This window comes from Vombatus ursinus, unplaced genomic scaffold (genome assembly GCF_900497805.2).
Source record: "Vombatus ursinus unplaced genomic scaffold, bare-nosed wombat genome assembly UNPS02014789.1, whole genome shotgun sequence".
In the NCBI taxonomy this organism is placed as follows: domain Eukaryota; kingdom Metazoa; phylum Chordata; class Mammalia; order Diprotodontia; family Vombatidae; genus Vombatus; species Vombatus ursinus.
The window spans coordinates 10,988,965-11,006,365 of NW_020954567.1; the positions used below are offsets into that span (position 1 = coordinate 10,988,965).

Consider the following 17,401-nt stretch of genomic DNA (forward strand, 5'->3'; position numbering starts at 1 on the left):
TAACCATGAATAATATTTTCTGATTATTCTTTTATTTCTGCTGATTTTGCTGGGATTTCACTTTGCTCATTTATTATTATATTGATTTGATTGTTCTCTACTTTTTAATCAGATTAGCTAAGGGTTTTAAAATTTTATTAGTCTTTTCAAAGAACCAGCTTTTAGTTTTTTATCATTTCTGTGTTTTTTTGTTCCCACATTATCTGTTACTTCTCTTATTTTTAATATCTCCCATTTTGTGCTTATTTTATTTTTGTTTATGTGTCAGCTTTCTGAATTTTTTAAAAATTATATTAGTTTATAAGACCTCTCTTCTTCTATTTTGTTAATGTATGTTTGTAAGAATATGATTCCCACCCCCACCTCCCCAGAACTATTTTAGCTGGCTCCCACAAATTTTGGAATGGTGTTTCATTATAATTTTTTTACATTATTATTTTACAAATAATTATAAAATTACAAATAATTACAAAAGTATTACATAATTTTTACATAATTATTAATTGTTTCTATGATTTGTTTTTTGACCCACTCATTATTTAGGATTTTATTGTTAACTCTACATTTGGGTCTGATCTGCAAAAGATGTATTAACTATTTCAGCCTTTTTACACTTGTTTGCAATATCACTCTGCTTTGGTATATAGTCAATGTTGTAAAAGTTCCATGTGATACTAAGAAATAGGTATATTCTTTTGCTGTTCTATTTAGAAAATGCCACAAATCTTTTAACTTTCTCCAGTAAGTTGTTAATTCCATATTCTCCCTTTTATTTATCTTTCTGTTAGATTTATCCCAAACTGATAGAGTGATATTGAAATCACCTGTCATTATTGTATTGCTCTCTACATCTTCTTGTAGTTCAGATAATTTTTCCTTTATGAATTCAAATGCTAAGGTATTTGTAATGTTTAAATTTATTACTGATACTGGGTTTTTTTGTTTATCGTTCCTTTCTGCATAATAGTTCATCTCTTTTTAATTTTTAAATGGTTGTTTTTGCTTTGTTTGATAGCATGATTGCCAATCCTGCTTTTGCTTTTTTTTTTCAGCATTCACTTGATGAATGGTTATTTCCACCCTATTATCTCAGTTTTATTTTGTGTATTTTTGGGGGGTGTATGTTTTTTGTAAGTAACAGATTGTAGGGATTTTTTTTATTCAGTCTGTCACTCTCATTTTATTGGATTATTTAATACATTCATATTTAGTTTTATGAGATTTAGGTTTACATTTTCCTCTATTTGTCTGTAATACTGGGGTTTTTTTCAAGTTATACTTTTTTCTCCTCTTCTGTTGAAAGCACAGTACTATGATCCTTCAGTTTGCTTTAGTCTTTTTTAAGGTGGACCTTTTCCCACTGATTCTCTTCTCCTTATGTCTGATCCCTTACTCTCATTTATTACCCCTTTGCCATTTAGGTTTTGCTTGTTCTTCTTTTCTACTTTTATCTAGTTTTATAACTCTTCACCCCATTTTTCTTCTCAGTTAGTCAATTAGATTCTCTCTTCTTTAGTTTTTAAAACTTCATTTTTGGCGCCCTTTGCCAAAAAAGGATTTCTTGTATTCTCTTCCTTATTTATCCTTGCTTTCTGTTTACTTCAGACCCTCATTCTCTGATTCATGACTCTTAAAATTTTCCAGTCTCTTTTTTTTCTGCTTTCCTCATGTAATCAAAGCTTATCCATTCCAGGCTCTCCCCTCTAGATAGTTTTTTTGCTGCTGCCTTCTAGAGCTTGCTCCATAGATTCCCTCTTTCCATTTCACTTCACTCCCAGGACAATGCCAATGTCAGCCAGTGTCAGAGAGGACACAACTGGTGGTAGGGCCTCCCCAACCATATCTTTTATTATGCAACCCATCACTGATCTATATACTTCTCTGGCTATCTTTTTTTTTTTTTTTTTGCCCATGTGCCTCCAAATCTCCTCTGTGGGTCTATACTCTCCCACTATCCTAGGTGACAGTTGCTGCCAGGAGTTCAAACTCCCCAACTCCCATTGTAGGGAACGTAGACTTTTCAAGTACCAAATCCCAAAGGCCACATCCATTACAAGGTCCCCATCACACTTGACAGACTATCTCTCTTCACCCATAGGAGCATTCATCAATGAAACCCCCTCCCACCACCACAATAAAGCCTCTTTACTTCACTCCCCATTTTTAATCCTTTCCACTTCCTCCTCATCCATTTTCCTGCAGGCTCTTCTTTTCTGAGACCACAGGGGTAACCTTCCTGTTACTGCTAAACCTTGATTGGACCCAATAACATTACACATTCTTCTCTATCCCCCTGTAGTTCCCTTAACTCCTTTTATGTATGCTCCCATGTTGTAACGTGTTTCCTCAAAACAACAACAACAATAACAATAACACACACATCGATTAACTGGTAGTCAGAGTATCACTAGGTTCTGTGCTCCATGCTCACTTTTCCCTCCACCAGACTTTTACCTTCAACTCTGCTTGTGTACATTAGAAAGAAGTCTTTTACTGGTTTCTGTACTGTCACTCTGTTGCTGTGGCTGTCGTTGTCTGCTGCATTTTTATTCATTCCTCCTGCATATCTGTTTTTTGGGGTGTTCAAGATATAAATAATATTTTCAGTTTGGGATTTTTTTTCCCTAAAAATGTTTCAAATGCCTCTATTATTGAACATCTGTTTTCATGCATGGTTAAACTCAGATTTTTAAGGCAGGTCACTCTGTGCTGAATTCTCAGTTCCATTGCTCTTTGCCCTCTTACGTTTTTGATATTGTGATTATGATAATGTTATAATTTTGAAGAATAGTCTAACATTATTCAAATTTACTTTCTTTTGTATTTAGAGGTCTTTTCCCTGATCACTTGAAGAATAGTTTCTGAATTGAATTGTTAAATTTAACAACTATGTGTCTTGGAGTTTTCAGCTTTGCTTTTTTTTTTTTTCTCTTGCAGGTGATCTGTGAATTCTTTCAATTGGTTTTATTTCATTTTCTATATTCAGAAGTTTCAGGCTGTTCTCATCTACTATTTACTTCATTATGTTAAAGATTTTTGACCTATCATGTTCTTCTGGGAGACCTATGATCTTTTGATTGTCTCTATAAATCCCGTCCTCCTGAGATCAGTATGTTTTGCTTGCATAGTGAACATAAGTTCTTTCAATGTTGCTGTTTTTTTCTTCTAGACTGTATTTCTCATCTATGTGTTTGCATTCCCAGTATATTGTTTTCTCTTTAATTTTTTGGTGAGACCTGACATTGCAGATTCCAATTCTTTATTCTTTACTTTTTTTTTGCTGTGCAGGCCATAAATTCTTCTCTTAAAATTCTCTTTTCTCTTTTGAAATACTCAGGAAAAGTGTGTTGTGGTTCTTATTCTCCTTACATTCTACAGGGTCTTCCATCTCATGAAATGTTGGGTCATTTTACTTTGTTTTGCATTGTTTATTCATAGATGCCTGAACTAATTTATTAGATTTGGAGGTCATATTTCCTTCTGTTAATATTTTCCCTGTTGACTTTTCTGCTTATGTTTGAGGTTTTTAAGTTTTCTTCTTCCTGAGATCTTTGGTAATTTCAGTCTTTTCCCCCTTTTTTCTTGATTTTCCCCTATTTCCTTTCTGACCCTTGTCTCCTCTCCTGATGATTTCCTTGGGGGTGGCATCTCAAAGTGTCTCAGCCTCCTCTAATGCTTCGTAACATTGTTCACCAGCCTAAGTCTCTGCCCTGATTGACTTTTGGCTGGTCAAAAATGACCCCACCTAGATGCTTTTCCCCCTCAGCCTTATTGGAGTGCTGAACTTCCCTTCTTTTCCTCCCCTTACCCCACAGGGTGTCCTGTCCTGGTGTACAGCCCCACTCCCTCTGTTCCTTAGTTATCTGGCTGAGGTCAACAGTTCAGATTTCAGCACTGGTACTACAGGGTTGTCTGCCCTGGCACTGGCAGTTCAGAGTTCTGCAGGGCTGGTGTTATATGGTTGGGGCCACTGGCTATTTTTTGCTGACCAGCCAAACTTCTACAGCCTGGTGCTGGGATCTCCATGATACTGTAAAGAGCGAAGGGAAACTGGACTGTGGGGGTGAGTTTTGGTGTAAGCCTGTGTCAGATCCTTAGAACTTTTAGTGTAACCTTGCTGCCTATAGCATGGGAAGTTAGGGAGGAGTGTTGAATGAGCTTGGGGTCAGGGAGCTCATGGGTTTTTTTTTGTTTGTTTTACCTTCCCTTCTTTTTGACTCTTGAATGTCCTAGATGCAGAGACAGCTGAAGTTGCTTTATCTTTGGTGCATGATTTCGGTTTTGGAGAAGTTTGAGAGGTTATGGGGCTCAGAAAAAACATCTAGCCCTCCATCTTGTTTGTGTGACTAGAGTCCGGCCTAGGAGTTCTTAAAGTGAATTGGGGTGTCTGGCTCAAAGGATACTAGAGCATGGAGATGATTGGGCCACCACCATTTAGAAGGTGGAATAAGTCTAGTGTAGGGAGGTCAGTGTCTAGCCAGGAGGGGAAAAGGAGAAAGAGGCAGTGGGAAGCAAAGTTGAAAGTGTGTGTTAGTTATACTGGGTAAGGAGACAGGGAGTGTGTGGCAAATTCCGCAGCTGGAACCTTCAATTTGTAGTTCAGATACCACTTCTTGATCTCTCCCTCTTCCCACTAAATTGTCAGTCCTCCCTCTCTTTTCAAATTGCCTTCTCATCTATGTACATGTTGTATCCTTCAGTTAGAATGTAAGTTCCTGTTTCCTTTTGTTAATAATGCCTTATAACTGATAGGCACTTAATAAATCTTTATTTAATTGAGTTAATACATATAGGGCAAATTCTGAGGAACTTGTACCCTGGAGCTTTGGAAATGGCAAAACATTCCATATAATGAAAAAAAAAAACAAAATGTCAAAAATATATGATACAAGTCTCTTTTATGATGCGAAGTGAAAAGTACAATCTATTTTTTAATGATAGATCATTTTTCATTCAGTCTAATGATGGTATATTTATATTTACTATTTTAATAATTGATATACCTCAGGAAGAAATATAAAAACACAACACTTCCCCTTATAGAATTTTCATTCTAAAACTGATGTGGGCACACATTGATATGAGTAAAAGAAAAAGTATTTTGATAATACAGAATTTGTTTTCCTTTTTTTTCCAGTGAGGAAAATAATATTGACATGTGAATTCAAAGTTTTCTTATTAGGCTGTAAGTTGATAGTAATATAAAGAGGAAAGAATGAAAGTGAGGAACTTAAAGATAGAGTGACAAAAAAAGAAGAGCCAAAATTATACAAGCAGAACCAGGAGTAAGTGAAGGCCTGCATGCTGGAATGTGGGAAGAAGCACGTGCTCAACTTGCTGCTAGAAGGTCTGGCTTACCAAAGCTTGCTTAAAGAGAGAGATTCCTGTATGATATGATTGTCCCCCTATAACCTAGGTTTGTTATTGTTGTTGTTTGTTTATCATGCAGGTCTGAGAACTATTGGAGTCATCACCAAACTAGATCTTATGGATGAAGGAACTGATGCAAGGGATGTTCTAGAGAACAAATTGCTTCCTCTTCGAAGGGGTAATACCATGGTGTCCCAATCGTCACCTGACAATACAAGGAATAGAAAGGGTTTGAGCAGCTATTGGTAGTACTGATTTTAATGCAGTCTCTTCAGTTGAAAAAGTTAAGAATTATCTTGGTCGTTTATGGGGTCTGGTCTTCATCACAGTCGAACAATATATCCAAATGACGTATTGAAAATGATGCAGACGGAGAAGTATTCCTTTAAATTTCCAAACAGAGAACAGGAAAGAAAAAAACAGAGAAGAGGATTGAATGGAGGGTGTATGAATTCAGTACAGATTCATGATAATAAAGTCATTTAACTGATTTTTTTCTAATTTACTTAACTGCTAAATGGACATAGTTGTATCACAGAACTTCAGAAAGACTTAATAGTCTAGGAATCAATTTGAAATTCATAGTTCTTTGAAGTAAAAGATCTACTCATGTGATATTACCCCTCCTTCCCCCAAAAGTAACATTATCCAAGTCAGATATGCTTAAGTAAATCCTAGACCCTGAAAGTTGAATTTTGTTGCTTGTTTTAGGTTATGTGGGTGTGGTAAATAGAAGCCAAAAGGACATTGATGGAAAGAAGGACATTAAGGCAGCTCTGCTGGCAGAAAGAAAATTTTTTCTTTCCCACCCAGGCTACAGACACATTGCTGACCGAATGGGAACTCCACATCTTCAAAAAGTCCTAAATCAGGTGACTATCAAGATATTTGTTTTTAATATGCAAATATGTAGAGAAGTTATATGCTGAAATTTTAAAAGTAAATATTATTTTTATCGTTCCCCAGAAATTGTGATGGGTCATTGTAGTTGATCAGAATTCTTAAATACTTCAAAAAAATTTTCCTTTAGAATTTGTTGTTATGTAAATTGTTCTCCAGGTCCTACTTACTTCATTCTGAATTGGTTCATAAAGTCTTCCCAGATTTCTCTGAAATTGTCCTATTTGTTTATTATTTATAGCACAGTACTATGTTCAACTTCTCCAATTGATGGGTTCCCCATTTTTTGCTAGTTCTTTGCTATAATAAAATGTGCTACTCTAAATATATTTTGTGTACATATGGGTCTCTTACCTCTTTTTTAAAAAATAATTTTAACTGCATAAAACTAGTTCTGAGACAAAGGGCATGTTCTATTTAAGTTACTAAGTCCATCATTAAACACCTACTATGCAGCAGGCACTGTGTTAAGTAGGCACTGAGGATAGAAAGACAAAAAGCAGTTCCAGCTCTAGTAGAACACATAGTCTAATGGGGAAAGAAAACAGGCCAACAACTACATACGAAAAAAGATAATAATATTTATATAATAAATAATAATATTTATATAATAATAATATAATATTATTTATATTTATAATAATATTTATATAATGCTTTCTATATAACAAGTGCTTTATATTTATTATCTCATTTGATTCTCACAACATCCCTAGGAAGTAGATGCTATTCTTATTCTTATTCTTATTGTCATTTTACAGATGAAGAAATTGAGACGAATAGAAATTAAGTGACTTGTCCAGGGTCATATAGTTCATTAGTGTCTGAGGTTGGATTTAAACTCAGGTCTTCCCGACTCCAGGCCAGTAACTTTATTCACTGTACCATGGGTTATCTGGCATGTAGTAGGTACTTAATAAATACCTGACTGATTAATAGCAGGCATGGGATGAAAAGGAATCCAGCGTGATTGAACTTTACTGCTGCAGAAAATGCACTATGCAAAACTCCATCTTAAAGTCACAGTGTTTTCTTAGAGTCAGAGAACCCAAAGAAGCTCAAAGGGAATCAAATCAACCAAGTATACCCTGATTATTATGTTCCCTTCTATCCATATATAACAAGGTATATTTGATATTTTCAAAGTTTAAATGATCATGAAAACAGCACATATCATTCTTTTTCACCTTAATATGTAATTTTGATTTATCCATGATCATTATGCTTTTTTTTTTAAGCAACTCACTAACCATATTCGAGATACATTGCCAAGCTTCAGGAGCAAGCTCCAGGGACAATTACTTTCCATAGAACATGAAGTGGAAGCCTACAAAAACTTCAAGCCAGAAGATCCTACAAGAAAGACAAAGGCTCTGCTACAGTGAGTTGTCACTGTCCTATCCTGTTCCTAAACATCCTTTCAGTTTGATTTTTGGTTTCTTCCGTCTGTTGCTGTCATTTCTTAGTATAGAAGTGAGTCTCTTGGAGCTTCCTAATCTTTAGATGTTTAGATATTTACCCTCAGTATGTGATTATATTCTTAACTATTTTGTTTCTCCATTTTATGTTGTAATTTGGATCATTTCATTCAATTAATTAAGAGGTTTAATACTAGTTATGCTATCTTGTTTTTGTTTTTGTCTTTGAGTTCTGTAAGTAGGAGTGCTCTTGCTGAGAATATAAATGAAGTACAAAATTATACACTAGGGGAGACACTGGGAATAAAAGGATAAAAGTGATTTTGTACCTGTTCTCTGCTCTCAGGGAGCTTATAGCTCTCAGAGGAAATAGCATAGACATATATTAGTAAATGTGATATATCTATAGACACATACATATATATTTCTATACAGACACACACATATGTATGTGTCTATGTCCCATATATATCTCATATATACACACATACATACAGATACAAAGTAAATGCAAAATTATTTTGAGGGCATTAGTAGCTGGAGGATTAGGAAAGATCTTATATAGTAGTTGGCTTTTTAAAGTAGTTTTGATGTGAATTGGAGATTTAAAGACATGGAGTTGAGTAGGGAGTGCTTTTTAGTCATAGCTTCAGCCAATGTAAAAGCATGGAGAAGGGATGTTGAGTATGGGAAGCAGTGACTAGGTAAGCATAGCATGAATGTAAAATACATGGAGGAGGCTAATTTGTGATAAATCTAGTAAAAAATAGATTGGAGCAAGATTGATATAGGCTTTAAATGCCAAACAGAGCTCATGTTTTTTTATCCTAGAAACAATAGGGATCTACTGGTGTTAATAAGTGTGCGTTGTATGGAGAGTGTCAATATCATATACCTATGTTTTAGGACAATCACTTTGGCAGTTGTGGGATTAGAGAGGGGAAGATGGATTAGAATGGGGAGATAATCAGAACAAGTGACCAATTCAGAGACTGTTGCAACAATCTAGATAAAAGGTAATGAGGGCCGATGGTAGTAGCCATGTAAGTGGAGAGATGATCTGAATAGGAGAGATATTAAGGTAGAATCAGAACTTAAAAATGAATTAAAGTGTGCTGTTTTTAAATTAAAAATACTTTTAAAAGAGGTTTTAGTATTTTATTATAATGTCTAGTAAACAAGGAAATAAAAATAGGTCTCTATATTAGAATTGGAATCCTACTGTCATACAGTGTTAGCTATCTCTGCTAGATTTGTGTCATCAATCAATCCCCCACAAATATTTTATTACAGATTTACTTTGGTAGGTATTATGTTAAGCCCTGGGGATACAAAGCAAAAGCAAAAACAGTCCCTGCCCTCAAGGAGTTTACGTTCTAACGAGTGAGACAACATGTATTTAAAGAGGTATGGACAAGATACATTTTGAGTAGATGGACAGTTACCTTGGATGTTAAGGCTCTAATCACTAGGGAAAGGGAAAACCAAGTCTCTGCCTTTTTTCAAAGAGGAATTTGAGCTGAGTTTTAAAGGAAGCCGGGTATTCTAATAAGTGAAGGTTAGAAGGGAGTGCATTCCCAGAAGGAGAACAGCCATCACAAAAGCATAGAAGTAGAAGATGGAGTCATACATGAGGAATGGAAAGTCGGCCAGTTTGCCTGGACTATGGCATGCCTCGAGAGAGTAATGGGTAAGAAGGTTAGGATTGTGAAGAGCTTCAGATGCCAAATGGAGAAATGAGTAATTGTTCCCAGAAACAATAGGGAGGCATTGCCTTTATTTGAGTTTATTGAACAGAGATCTGACTTAGATCTATGCTTTAGATCAAAGCACTTTGGAAGCTGTGTGCAAGATGGATTGGATTGGGTAGTTACTTGAGGCAGAGAGACAAAGTAGGAGGCTATTGCTACAATCTAGGTGAGAAGTGATGAGGGGCTCTGTGAGTTGAGAGAAGGGATGTATATGAGAAACATTGTATAGAAAAACTATATGTAATTTGGCAACTGATTGAATTTTGAGGAATCAAGAATGACAGTGAGGTTGCAAGCTTGTCTGACTGAGAGTATGAGACTGTGTCCTCAACAATCATAAGAAGTTCAGAAGAGCGGTGGGTCTTGGGGGATAATATGTGAAGGTCTAACCTTCCTCAGTTTCCTTTGTTGATTCGTCATTTATTTAATACCCCCTAACTGTGGTCATTTCCTAAGATTTTATCCTGGGTTCCATTGTCTTCTCTACTGATCTAATCCTATAGGAAAAAAGGAAGTGAGCTTAGTCTGCCATGACATATTCATGATGAAGCCAAGTTGATCTTAGTAATTGCTGGTTCCCTTTCCAGATTTTCAACAACAATCTCTGTAATGATCCATTCTAGAATTTTCTCAGCAATCAAAGTCAATTTTACTGGCTCACAGTTTTCAGTCTCTGTCCCCTTCCTCTTCCTTTTTTTTCAGTTGAAAATCAGAACAAATCTTTATTTTTCTCTAACCTTGTGTTATCTCTATCATTTCCATGATCATTCAAATATTGTTAACAGTGGGTCAGTAGTTAACATCTGCCATTTCTGCCAGGACTTTCAAGATGAAGTTCATTTGAGCCAAGTGACTGAATTAATCAAGAGAGACCAAATAATCTTATAGGCCATCTGCTTACTATTATGAAAATGGAAATATTACTTAAATACTTTGAACAGTTCTAATCAAGTGGACAGAATTCATTTAACGATAAGTAGGAATTTTAAGTATTTATGCCACTTTAAATTGTGTTTGCTACATAAATTGTATAGTTCTATATTTCCTTAGAGCTGAAAAGCATGCATTCTTAATTTTGCCAGTAGGTGCCACTAAATACACTAGGAAAATAACATCTAGGAATAAATGTAGAAAAATTCAGTTCAGAAAAGGAAGACACTTCAACTTAGAAATTTTGACTTAAGCCTTTTTTCTTTAATATTATAGGATGGTTCAGCAGTTTTCAGTGGATTTTGAAAAGAGAATTGAAGGATCAGGAGATCAAGTAGATACACTGGAGCTCTCAGGCGGGGCAAAAATAAACCTCATTTTCCATGAACGATTCCCTTTTGAGATTGTGAAGGTATGTGTATGTGCTAGAAGTTATTTCTTGTTCCTCTGGCTTTTCTCTGTCTGACTATTGTCAGAATCACTGTTGAGAAAGGATTATTTGAAAACAGAAGAGGGCAGCAACTGAGTTTCCTAATGAGACCCTTATTATTCATGATTAAGTGGCAGAAAAGAAAAAGGAGAAATATTACCTCTTGGTAATTATTACCTTTATTTATCGAGTTTCACTCCACATTTGGTGTTGTGTGAGAGTTAGTCTTTGTTTTAAGTGTTACTGGTTTATTTTTCAAAGGATCAAAACTCTTAGCTGGTCTGGGGCAGACTGTTATGCGTTTTTCTTTTTTTTCCCTTTTTATATAAAAAGATCTTTAATGCTTTAAATAAAAATGGGATCATTAGACATGCAAAATTCTGAGTTGTAGTCGTAAGCACCCACAATATTAATTTCAGCCACTATATAATGCTTTTCAAAAAACTTTATATTTTTCCATTTGCAGTTTGGCTTTTATTATTTAGGTCTTAATCTTTCCATTGAACATTTTAATCAGCTTTTTAAAGTTAGAAGAATAAAAGATTTCAATTCAACAAAGGTTTATTAAGCACCTTCTTCCTAACAAGTTAGTAAAGGAAAGTAGGTAAGTTTTCATTTAGGTTTTAAAATTATAGCTTATCTATTTGCTTTCCTTTCTAAACTAAATATTTAACTTTGAGAATGCTGTTAATAATAATTTAGGGGCAGCTAGGTGATGCAGTGGATAGAGCACCAGCCCTGGGGTCAGGAGGACCTAAGTTTAAATTTGGCCGCAGACGCATAATCCTTGCTAGCTGTATGACTCTGGGCAAGTAACTCAACCCCAATTGCCTCACCAAAAAAAAAATAATAATTTAAATATGTCAATTTCAGTTAGGCCTCACAACAATCCAGTGGGGTGGGCATTAGACCTATTTTTAATCACTGTTTTACACATGGGAAAAACCGGTCTCAAGGACATTAAATGATTTGCCCATTGGTATTCAGCTAATGCGTGTTAAGAAGCTGAATTTGAACCCGGATCTTCCTAACTCTAGGGCCAGTTCTCTCTCTGTTCTATGCTCAATCACCAGCTTTTATAATTGAGGAAATACAGATTCATGTAATCCTAGAGGTAGAAATGCCTCTAGCAAGAGGCAGAAGACTTCAGTTTAAATATAAACTCTTCCATCTACTTATTTACTGTTTATTTGCCTTTGAGGTAAATAACAGAATCAAATTTAGAGTTAGGAGGGACCTTCAAGGTCATTGAATCTAACTGCATTATTGTACTGGTGAGGATACTTTGGCCCAGAGAAGTTCTGTGATTTGCTCAAGGTCACACAGGGAGTTTGAATCCGTGTCAAACTTAGGTCCTTTATTCAAACTTAGATGCTTTCCAAATCCAATGTTCTTTCCACTGTACCATGACGCTTTATAATGTCCCTGGGCTTCAGTTACTTCATCTGTCAAGTGAGAATAATGAAATCTTGCTTGTTTGAAAGCAGGTTAGATCACATGAGCTTGAGTGAGTCCTTCAAATCCTGCTATAAGTATACAATTCAGAAAATTTTCAGTTGATTTTAACCTCAGTGTCAAATAAAAATAATGTAACTCTGAGAGAAACTTTGAGAGAATTTATTACAGTAATCTGCCCAATAGTGTCCAACATTAAAGGCTATAAAATTTTTTAGAGCTAGGAGGGCCTTAGAAATGATCTAGACCTCTTTTATGAAGAAACTTCAAATATTTCATTTATCTGTGCCATCTTCACAGGCAGTTGTAATGGCTACCAAGACATGATAGTCATTGTTAATACAAGAATAGATGACATACTGAAAATGCATGGTAGGTGATACCCCTTGGTTATAATATGGTTTCTTCAAATTAATGTTTTGAGTAAATACAGTAAGCAACAGTATCTCTCAATGTCAGAGGACACAATAAAAGATGGGCAAGATCTTTTAAAATAACCTTTCTTATTTGTATGTTAGTAAGAAAAGAACTTGTGGTTTCTTTCGTGTAAGGAACTCCACGTATTGAAATTCCTTCTGTTAATGTACATTTTAATTCATCTATGAATTAGTAGATGAAAACCTAGGGAGTTGCCTATAGGTTAAATGATTTATTTAGAGTGGCATAGCTAGTAAATGTCAGTAGCAGTATTTGATGCCAAGTCCAAGTAATGCTTATATTCCAAGCTAACTCTATCCTTATTTGTAATAGTTATCAATAGTCTTCTACAGTCACCCAAAACACCCCAAACCCTTATCCTTGACCTTCATGTAAATAAAATTTATGAACTTCTGGTTTTAGATGACAAGAAACATGGATATCCATTCCTCAATAACACATTTAAGTCATACTTGTTCCTTAATACTGGATGGTATTATTATTCAAAAAGAATTGAGCAGAATATATTCATGCCTCACTTTGTTTTCCTAGATGGAGTTTAATGAGAAAGAACTGAGAAGAGAAATAAGCTATGCAATCAAAAACATTCATGGTATCAGGTGAGTGATACATGAATTTCCTTGTTTTCAGTTATTGTTGCCAAAAAAAGATGAACATTTTTTTTGATGTGCTATGGGTGCATAGAGGCAGGAGTCCTTAAAAGAAAATCCTGTTTCTAGTTTATATAATGATCCTCTTCATATCTTACATAATCTTTTTATTTTCTTGCAACCGATTTCCCTTGTTTATAAAAAAGACTGATTTTAATTACCCCCCCCTTTTTTTTGCACAGGAGTATGATGAAAAGCAATTGTATTACTTCATTAGATCTCTAATTTCATCAATGTGGGTAGTCTTTCAACAAAATGGATCACACTGTATCCATGTTATGCTATGAATTAATGTGCATTAAGCTCTGTTCTTAATTTTGTTAGTTATTTAAGATGATCTGGGATCTCTTTGCTTCTCTCTTACTCAGTCTCAACTTTTGATCTCAGGGTTAAATTGAGGTTAGGGATAGGAATTAAAAGGGATTAATTTGCAATCATTTTATATGTGCATATATGGCTAAGCATATGTGTTTGACTATATTCCAAAATCAAATAGAGATACTTTTTCAATGACACTTTAAAGAATATTATCTCCTCTACTCTAAATTAGCATTGACCATAGACAATGGTTTTCTTCCAGATGGAGCTTGAGATTGAGTATATGTTGCTTATATAATCACAATTTTTGAGGTACCAGATTCTAATACAGTCATTTTGGAAATATCCGAATTTGGATAAAGTAAGTCATTCAGTCAATAAGCATTTATTAAGAACTTATCATGTGCCAGGCATTATGCTCAGTACTGAGGATAAAAAGAAAGACAAAAAGACAACATCCCTGTCCTCAAGTTGCTCACAGTCAAATAAAGAAGACCACAAGAAAATGTTATAGGACTGTAAATGGAGGTAACCTACGGGAAGTCAAGTAGCACTTGGGGAGGGGAGACTAGGAAAGGCTTCCTGCAGAAAGTGGGATCTGTGCAGAGTTTTGAAGAAAAGGAAGAGAATAGTTTTCTAAAGCATATTCAGCCAGTCAGTGCTACAACTGTGAACATAATTCAAATCTTTTAACTCTCAGACAAAAATTTGCTTTTCATTCTTTACTGTAAACACCTATCAAGAGTGCTTTGATACTCGAGAAAGGACTAAATACATGCTTGTCAAATGAGTGATCAATCATCTTGTCTCAATTTGACTTTCTGCTAAGGCCCCTCTCTTGGCATCAGGATTGCTTTTGATTTTTTTTTTAAATCCACATTTCTTGTTTCTACACCCACTATTTCTCCCTCTTGCCTTTACAAGCTCTATAGATTCTTTGCTTAGTCTGCTATCCCTAGAATACAGATTTGAATCTGAAAGGAGTCCTAGTGTTCATTTAATCTAGTTCCCTCATTTTACAGATGAGGAAGCTGAGGCTGATAAGGTAAAGCGAGTTGTAGTGAGTAGCAGAGACAAAACTGGACCAATGTGCTTTGCTTTCACTTTTAATTCTGGGTTCTTTTCACTGTACCAGCCCACTCTCCTTAATATTAATGTCTGTCCCTTCCTTACATCTAGGGGATGAGACCAATCTTCACGCCAGAATTTTCTGACCTTGAGAGGCTTGAAGTTCCCCCAGCCATATGTTGGAGAAAAACTAAAACTAAAACAAAAAACCTACTTGAGTGCCCTTGATTTCATATCAATAATCCTTTTGATTCACATAAATATTTTCACTCTTATTACAGCCAACTTTGTTATTTTTGTTGTTCAGTCATCCAGTCCTGTCTTACTCTTTGTGACCCTGTCTACTAACTATCCATGGGATTTTCTTGGCAAAGATAATGGAGTAATTTGCCATTTCCTTCTCTAGTTTTATGTAGATAAGGGTTAAGTGACTTACCTTTCTTACTCCAGGCCCAGTGTTCTATCCACTGCCTTACCTAACTGCTGCACAACGAACTTTACTTGACAAGAATTAAGAATTTCCTTAATATTTTGGTTTATTTTTTCCCCAATCACTTTTGTTCTTTCAATATCCAATTCAAAATTAAACCTTGAATCTCTTCTGAGATTAGTTAGTTATTAGTTATACAAGTACAAAGGTATCTTGCTTTATGTGTTTTTTAAAAAAATACATTAAATTTAACTTTTAAATTGAATTAGTAAACTATCATATGGCAAATGCAATGATGATTTCAGCTATGTAAAAAACCCAGTGGCAATGAGTTTGGATGCTTATGTTTTGATAGTAACAATGACAAGTCTTACTTAAATGTGACTCTCTTAAGGTTTACAAAATGTTTTCCTCACAACAATAGTGCAAGTATTATTATTTCTGTTTTACAGAACAGGAGACTAAGGCACTGAGAGGTTAGTGATTTGTCCTTTATCACACAGCTAATATGTGTTCAAGGTAGTATACAAACTAAGGCTTCTGACTCTACATCTCTTGTCTTGTTCATGTTCAAATATGGACACAGCTGTATTCTATTTTGTCATGACCCAGGACATTGGTCATGAATATAGTTAATCATTTGGGTTAATATTTTAGGATGTTAGTTCTCTTATACAATATCTGTGTACGGACTGTATCCATAGCCAGAATTTCAGGCCTTAAACATATTTAAGTTTTTTTTTTTTGAGGGGGAAACCTCTTTCTTTTTGCATGTCTAAATTGTAGATGGGAGATCTTGAGTTTTCATGGAAGCTGCACCTGTTGACTAACAACCCTTTGGACAACTATCTAGTTTAATTATTAAAATCCCACCTTCTGCAAGAAGCTTTCTTTGGTTCCTCTTAATGCTAGCACACTTTTTCTGAGATTACCTCCTGTTTACCCTGTACACATCTTTTATGTGCTTAGTTGTTGCCATTTTGTCTCTCTTATTAGAATGTGAGTTCCTTGAGGGAAGGGACTATTGCTGCCTTTTTTAAAAAAATCTCCAGTATTATCATACTGCCTGGTACATACCAACTGCTTAATAAATGATTGTTGGCCAACTGACTGGTACAAGGCTGCTGACAAGAAAAGCAAAGACAAGCAAAGTGCCTTTTGCCCCTGAGGCAAGAAAAATGGGGCTTGGTTACACAACTGGTGGTCTTGTCTTTAGCAACACAGAACAGTGGTATGGGACTCTGTAAAAACTAAAATTTGAGCCAGGAATTTAAACTTAGGCTATTGTTCTTGGAATTTTAGCAAATTCATATTTTCTTAGTTGCTTTTGGGAAATACAGTGAGAGAGAGAAACTCAGAACAATTAAATTTTTGAGATGGAAGAGACCTTAGAGATAATCTAATTCAATCTACTCATTTTATAGATAAAGAATTGAGGATCACAAAGGAGGTTTACCCAAGTTGTAGTTATCTATGTATGACTAGGTGGTGGTAGAACTCTTATTGAGACTTATGCTTCCTACTCCTGTTCTAACTTCCTACTGCTTCTCTTTCATTATTATTGAATTATAAGCTCTTTGGAATTGTCTTGGATCATTGTATTATACAAATTAGCTAAGTCTTTCACAGTTGATTGTCATTACAACATTGATGCCACTGTATACAGTGTTCTCCTAGTTCTGCTCATTTCACTTTGCATCAGCTCACATTAGTCTTCCCAGGCTTTCTTGAAGCCATCCACTTTGTCATTTCTTACAATCACAATCATATATCACAACTTGTTCAGCCATTCCCTCAATTGATGGATATTCCATTTCTCATTCTTTGCTACCACAAGAAGAGCTTCTATAAATATTTTTGTATAAATAAATCTTCCCCTCCCCCTTCCTTTTTTGGATCTCTTTGGGACCTAATAGTGGTATTGCAGGATCAAAGGGTATACAGTTTTATAGCCCTTTGGGCATAGTTCCAAATTGTTCTCCAGAATGGTTGGACCAATTTACAACTCCCCCAATAGTGAATTAGCATCTCTATTTTCCCACATTCTCTCCAGCAATTGTCATTTTCCTTTTCTGTAAAATCTACTTTTGAATGATACTTTTAAGCAGTAGTATTCTTTTCTGACTTTGTACATATTATTTGACAGATTGATATCCAACATGAACTATAAGGACTAATGACATTATTAGTAACAGCACTATGGATGTTACAGATCATTAGGTGCCTCAAAAATTGCTTTGCGT

The 17,401-nt window shown here is 35.2% G+C and overlaps 1 protein-coding gene across 8 annotated transcripts in view; it reads left to right on the forward strand.

Annotated features, from left to right (window-relative positions):
- DNM3 (dynamin 3) overlaps window positions 1-17,401 on the forward strand; it is a 689,813-nt gene that overhangs the window by 193,226 nt on the left and 479,186 nt on the right. For all 8 annotated transcript variants that reach the window (XM_027868462.1, XM_027868461.1, XM_027868465.1 and 5 more), the window contains exons 5-9: window positions 5,450-5,548; window positions 6,082-6,242; window positions 7,509-7,651; window positions 10,646-10,781; window positions 13,224-13,291. In XM_027868462.1, coding sequence (XP_027724263.1) covers window positions 5,450-5,548; window positions 6,082-6,242; window positions 7,509-7,651; window positions 10,646-10,781; window positions 13,224-13,291 — 607 coding nt within the window. The remainder of the gene's footprint in view (window positions 1-5,449; window positions 5,549-6,081; window positions 6,243-7,508; window positions 7,652-10,645; window positions 10,782-13,223; window positions 13,292-17,401) is intronic.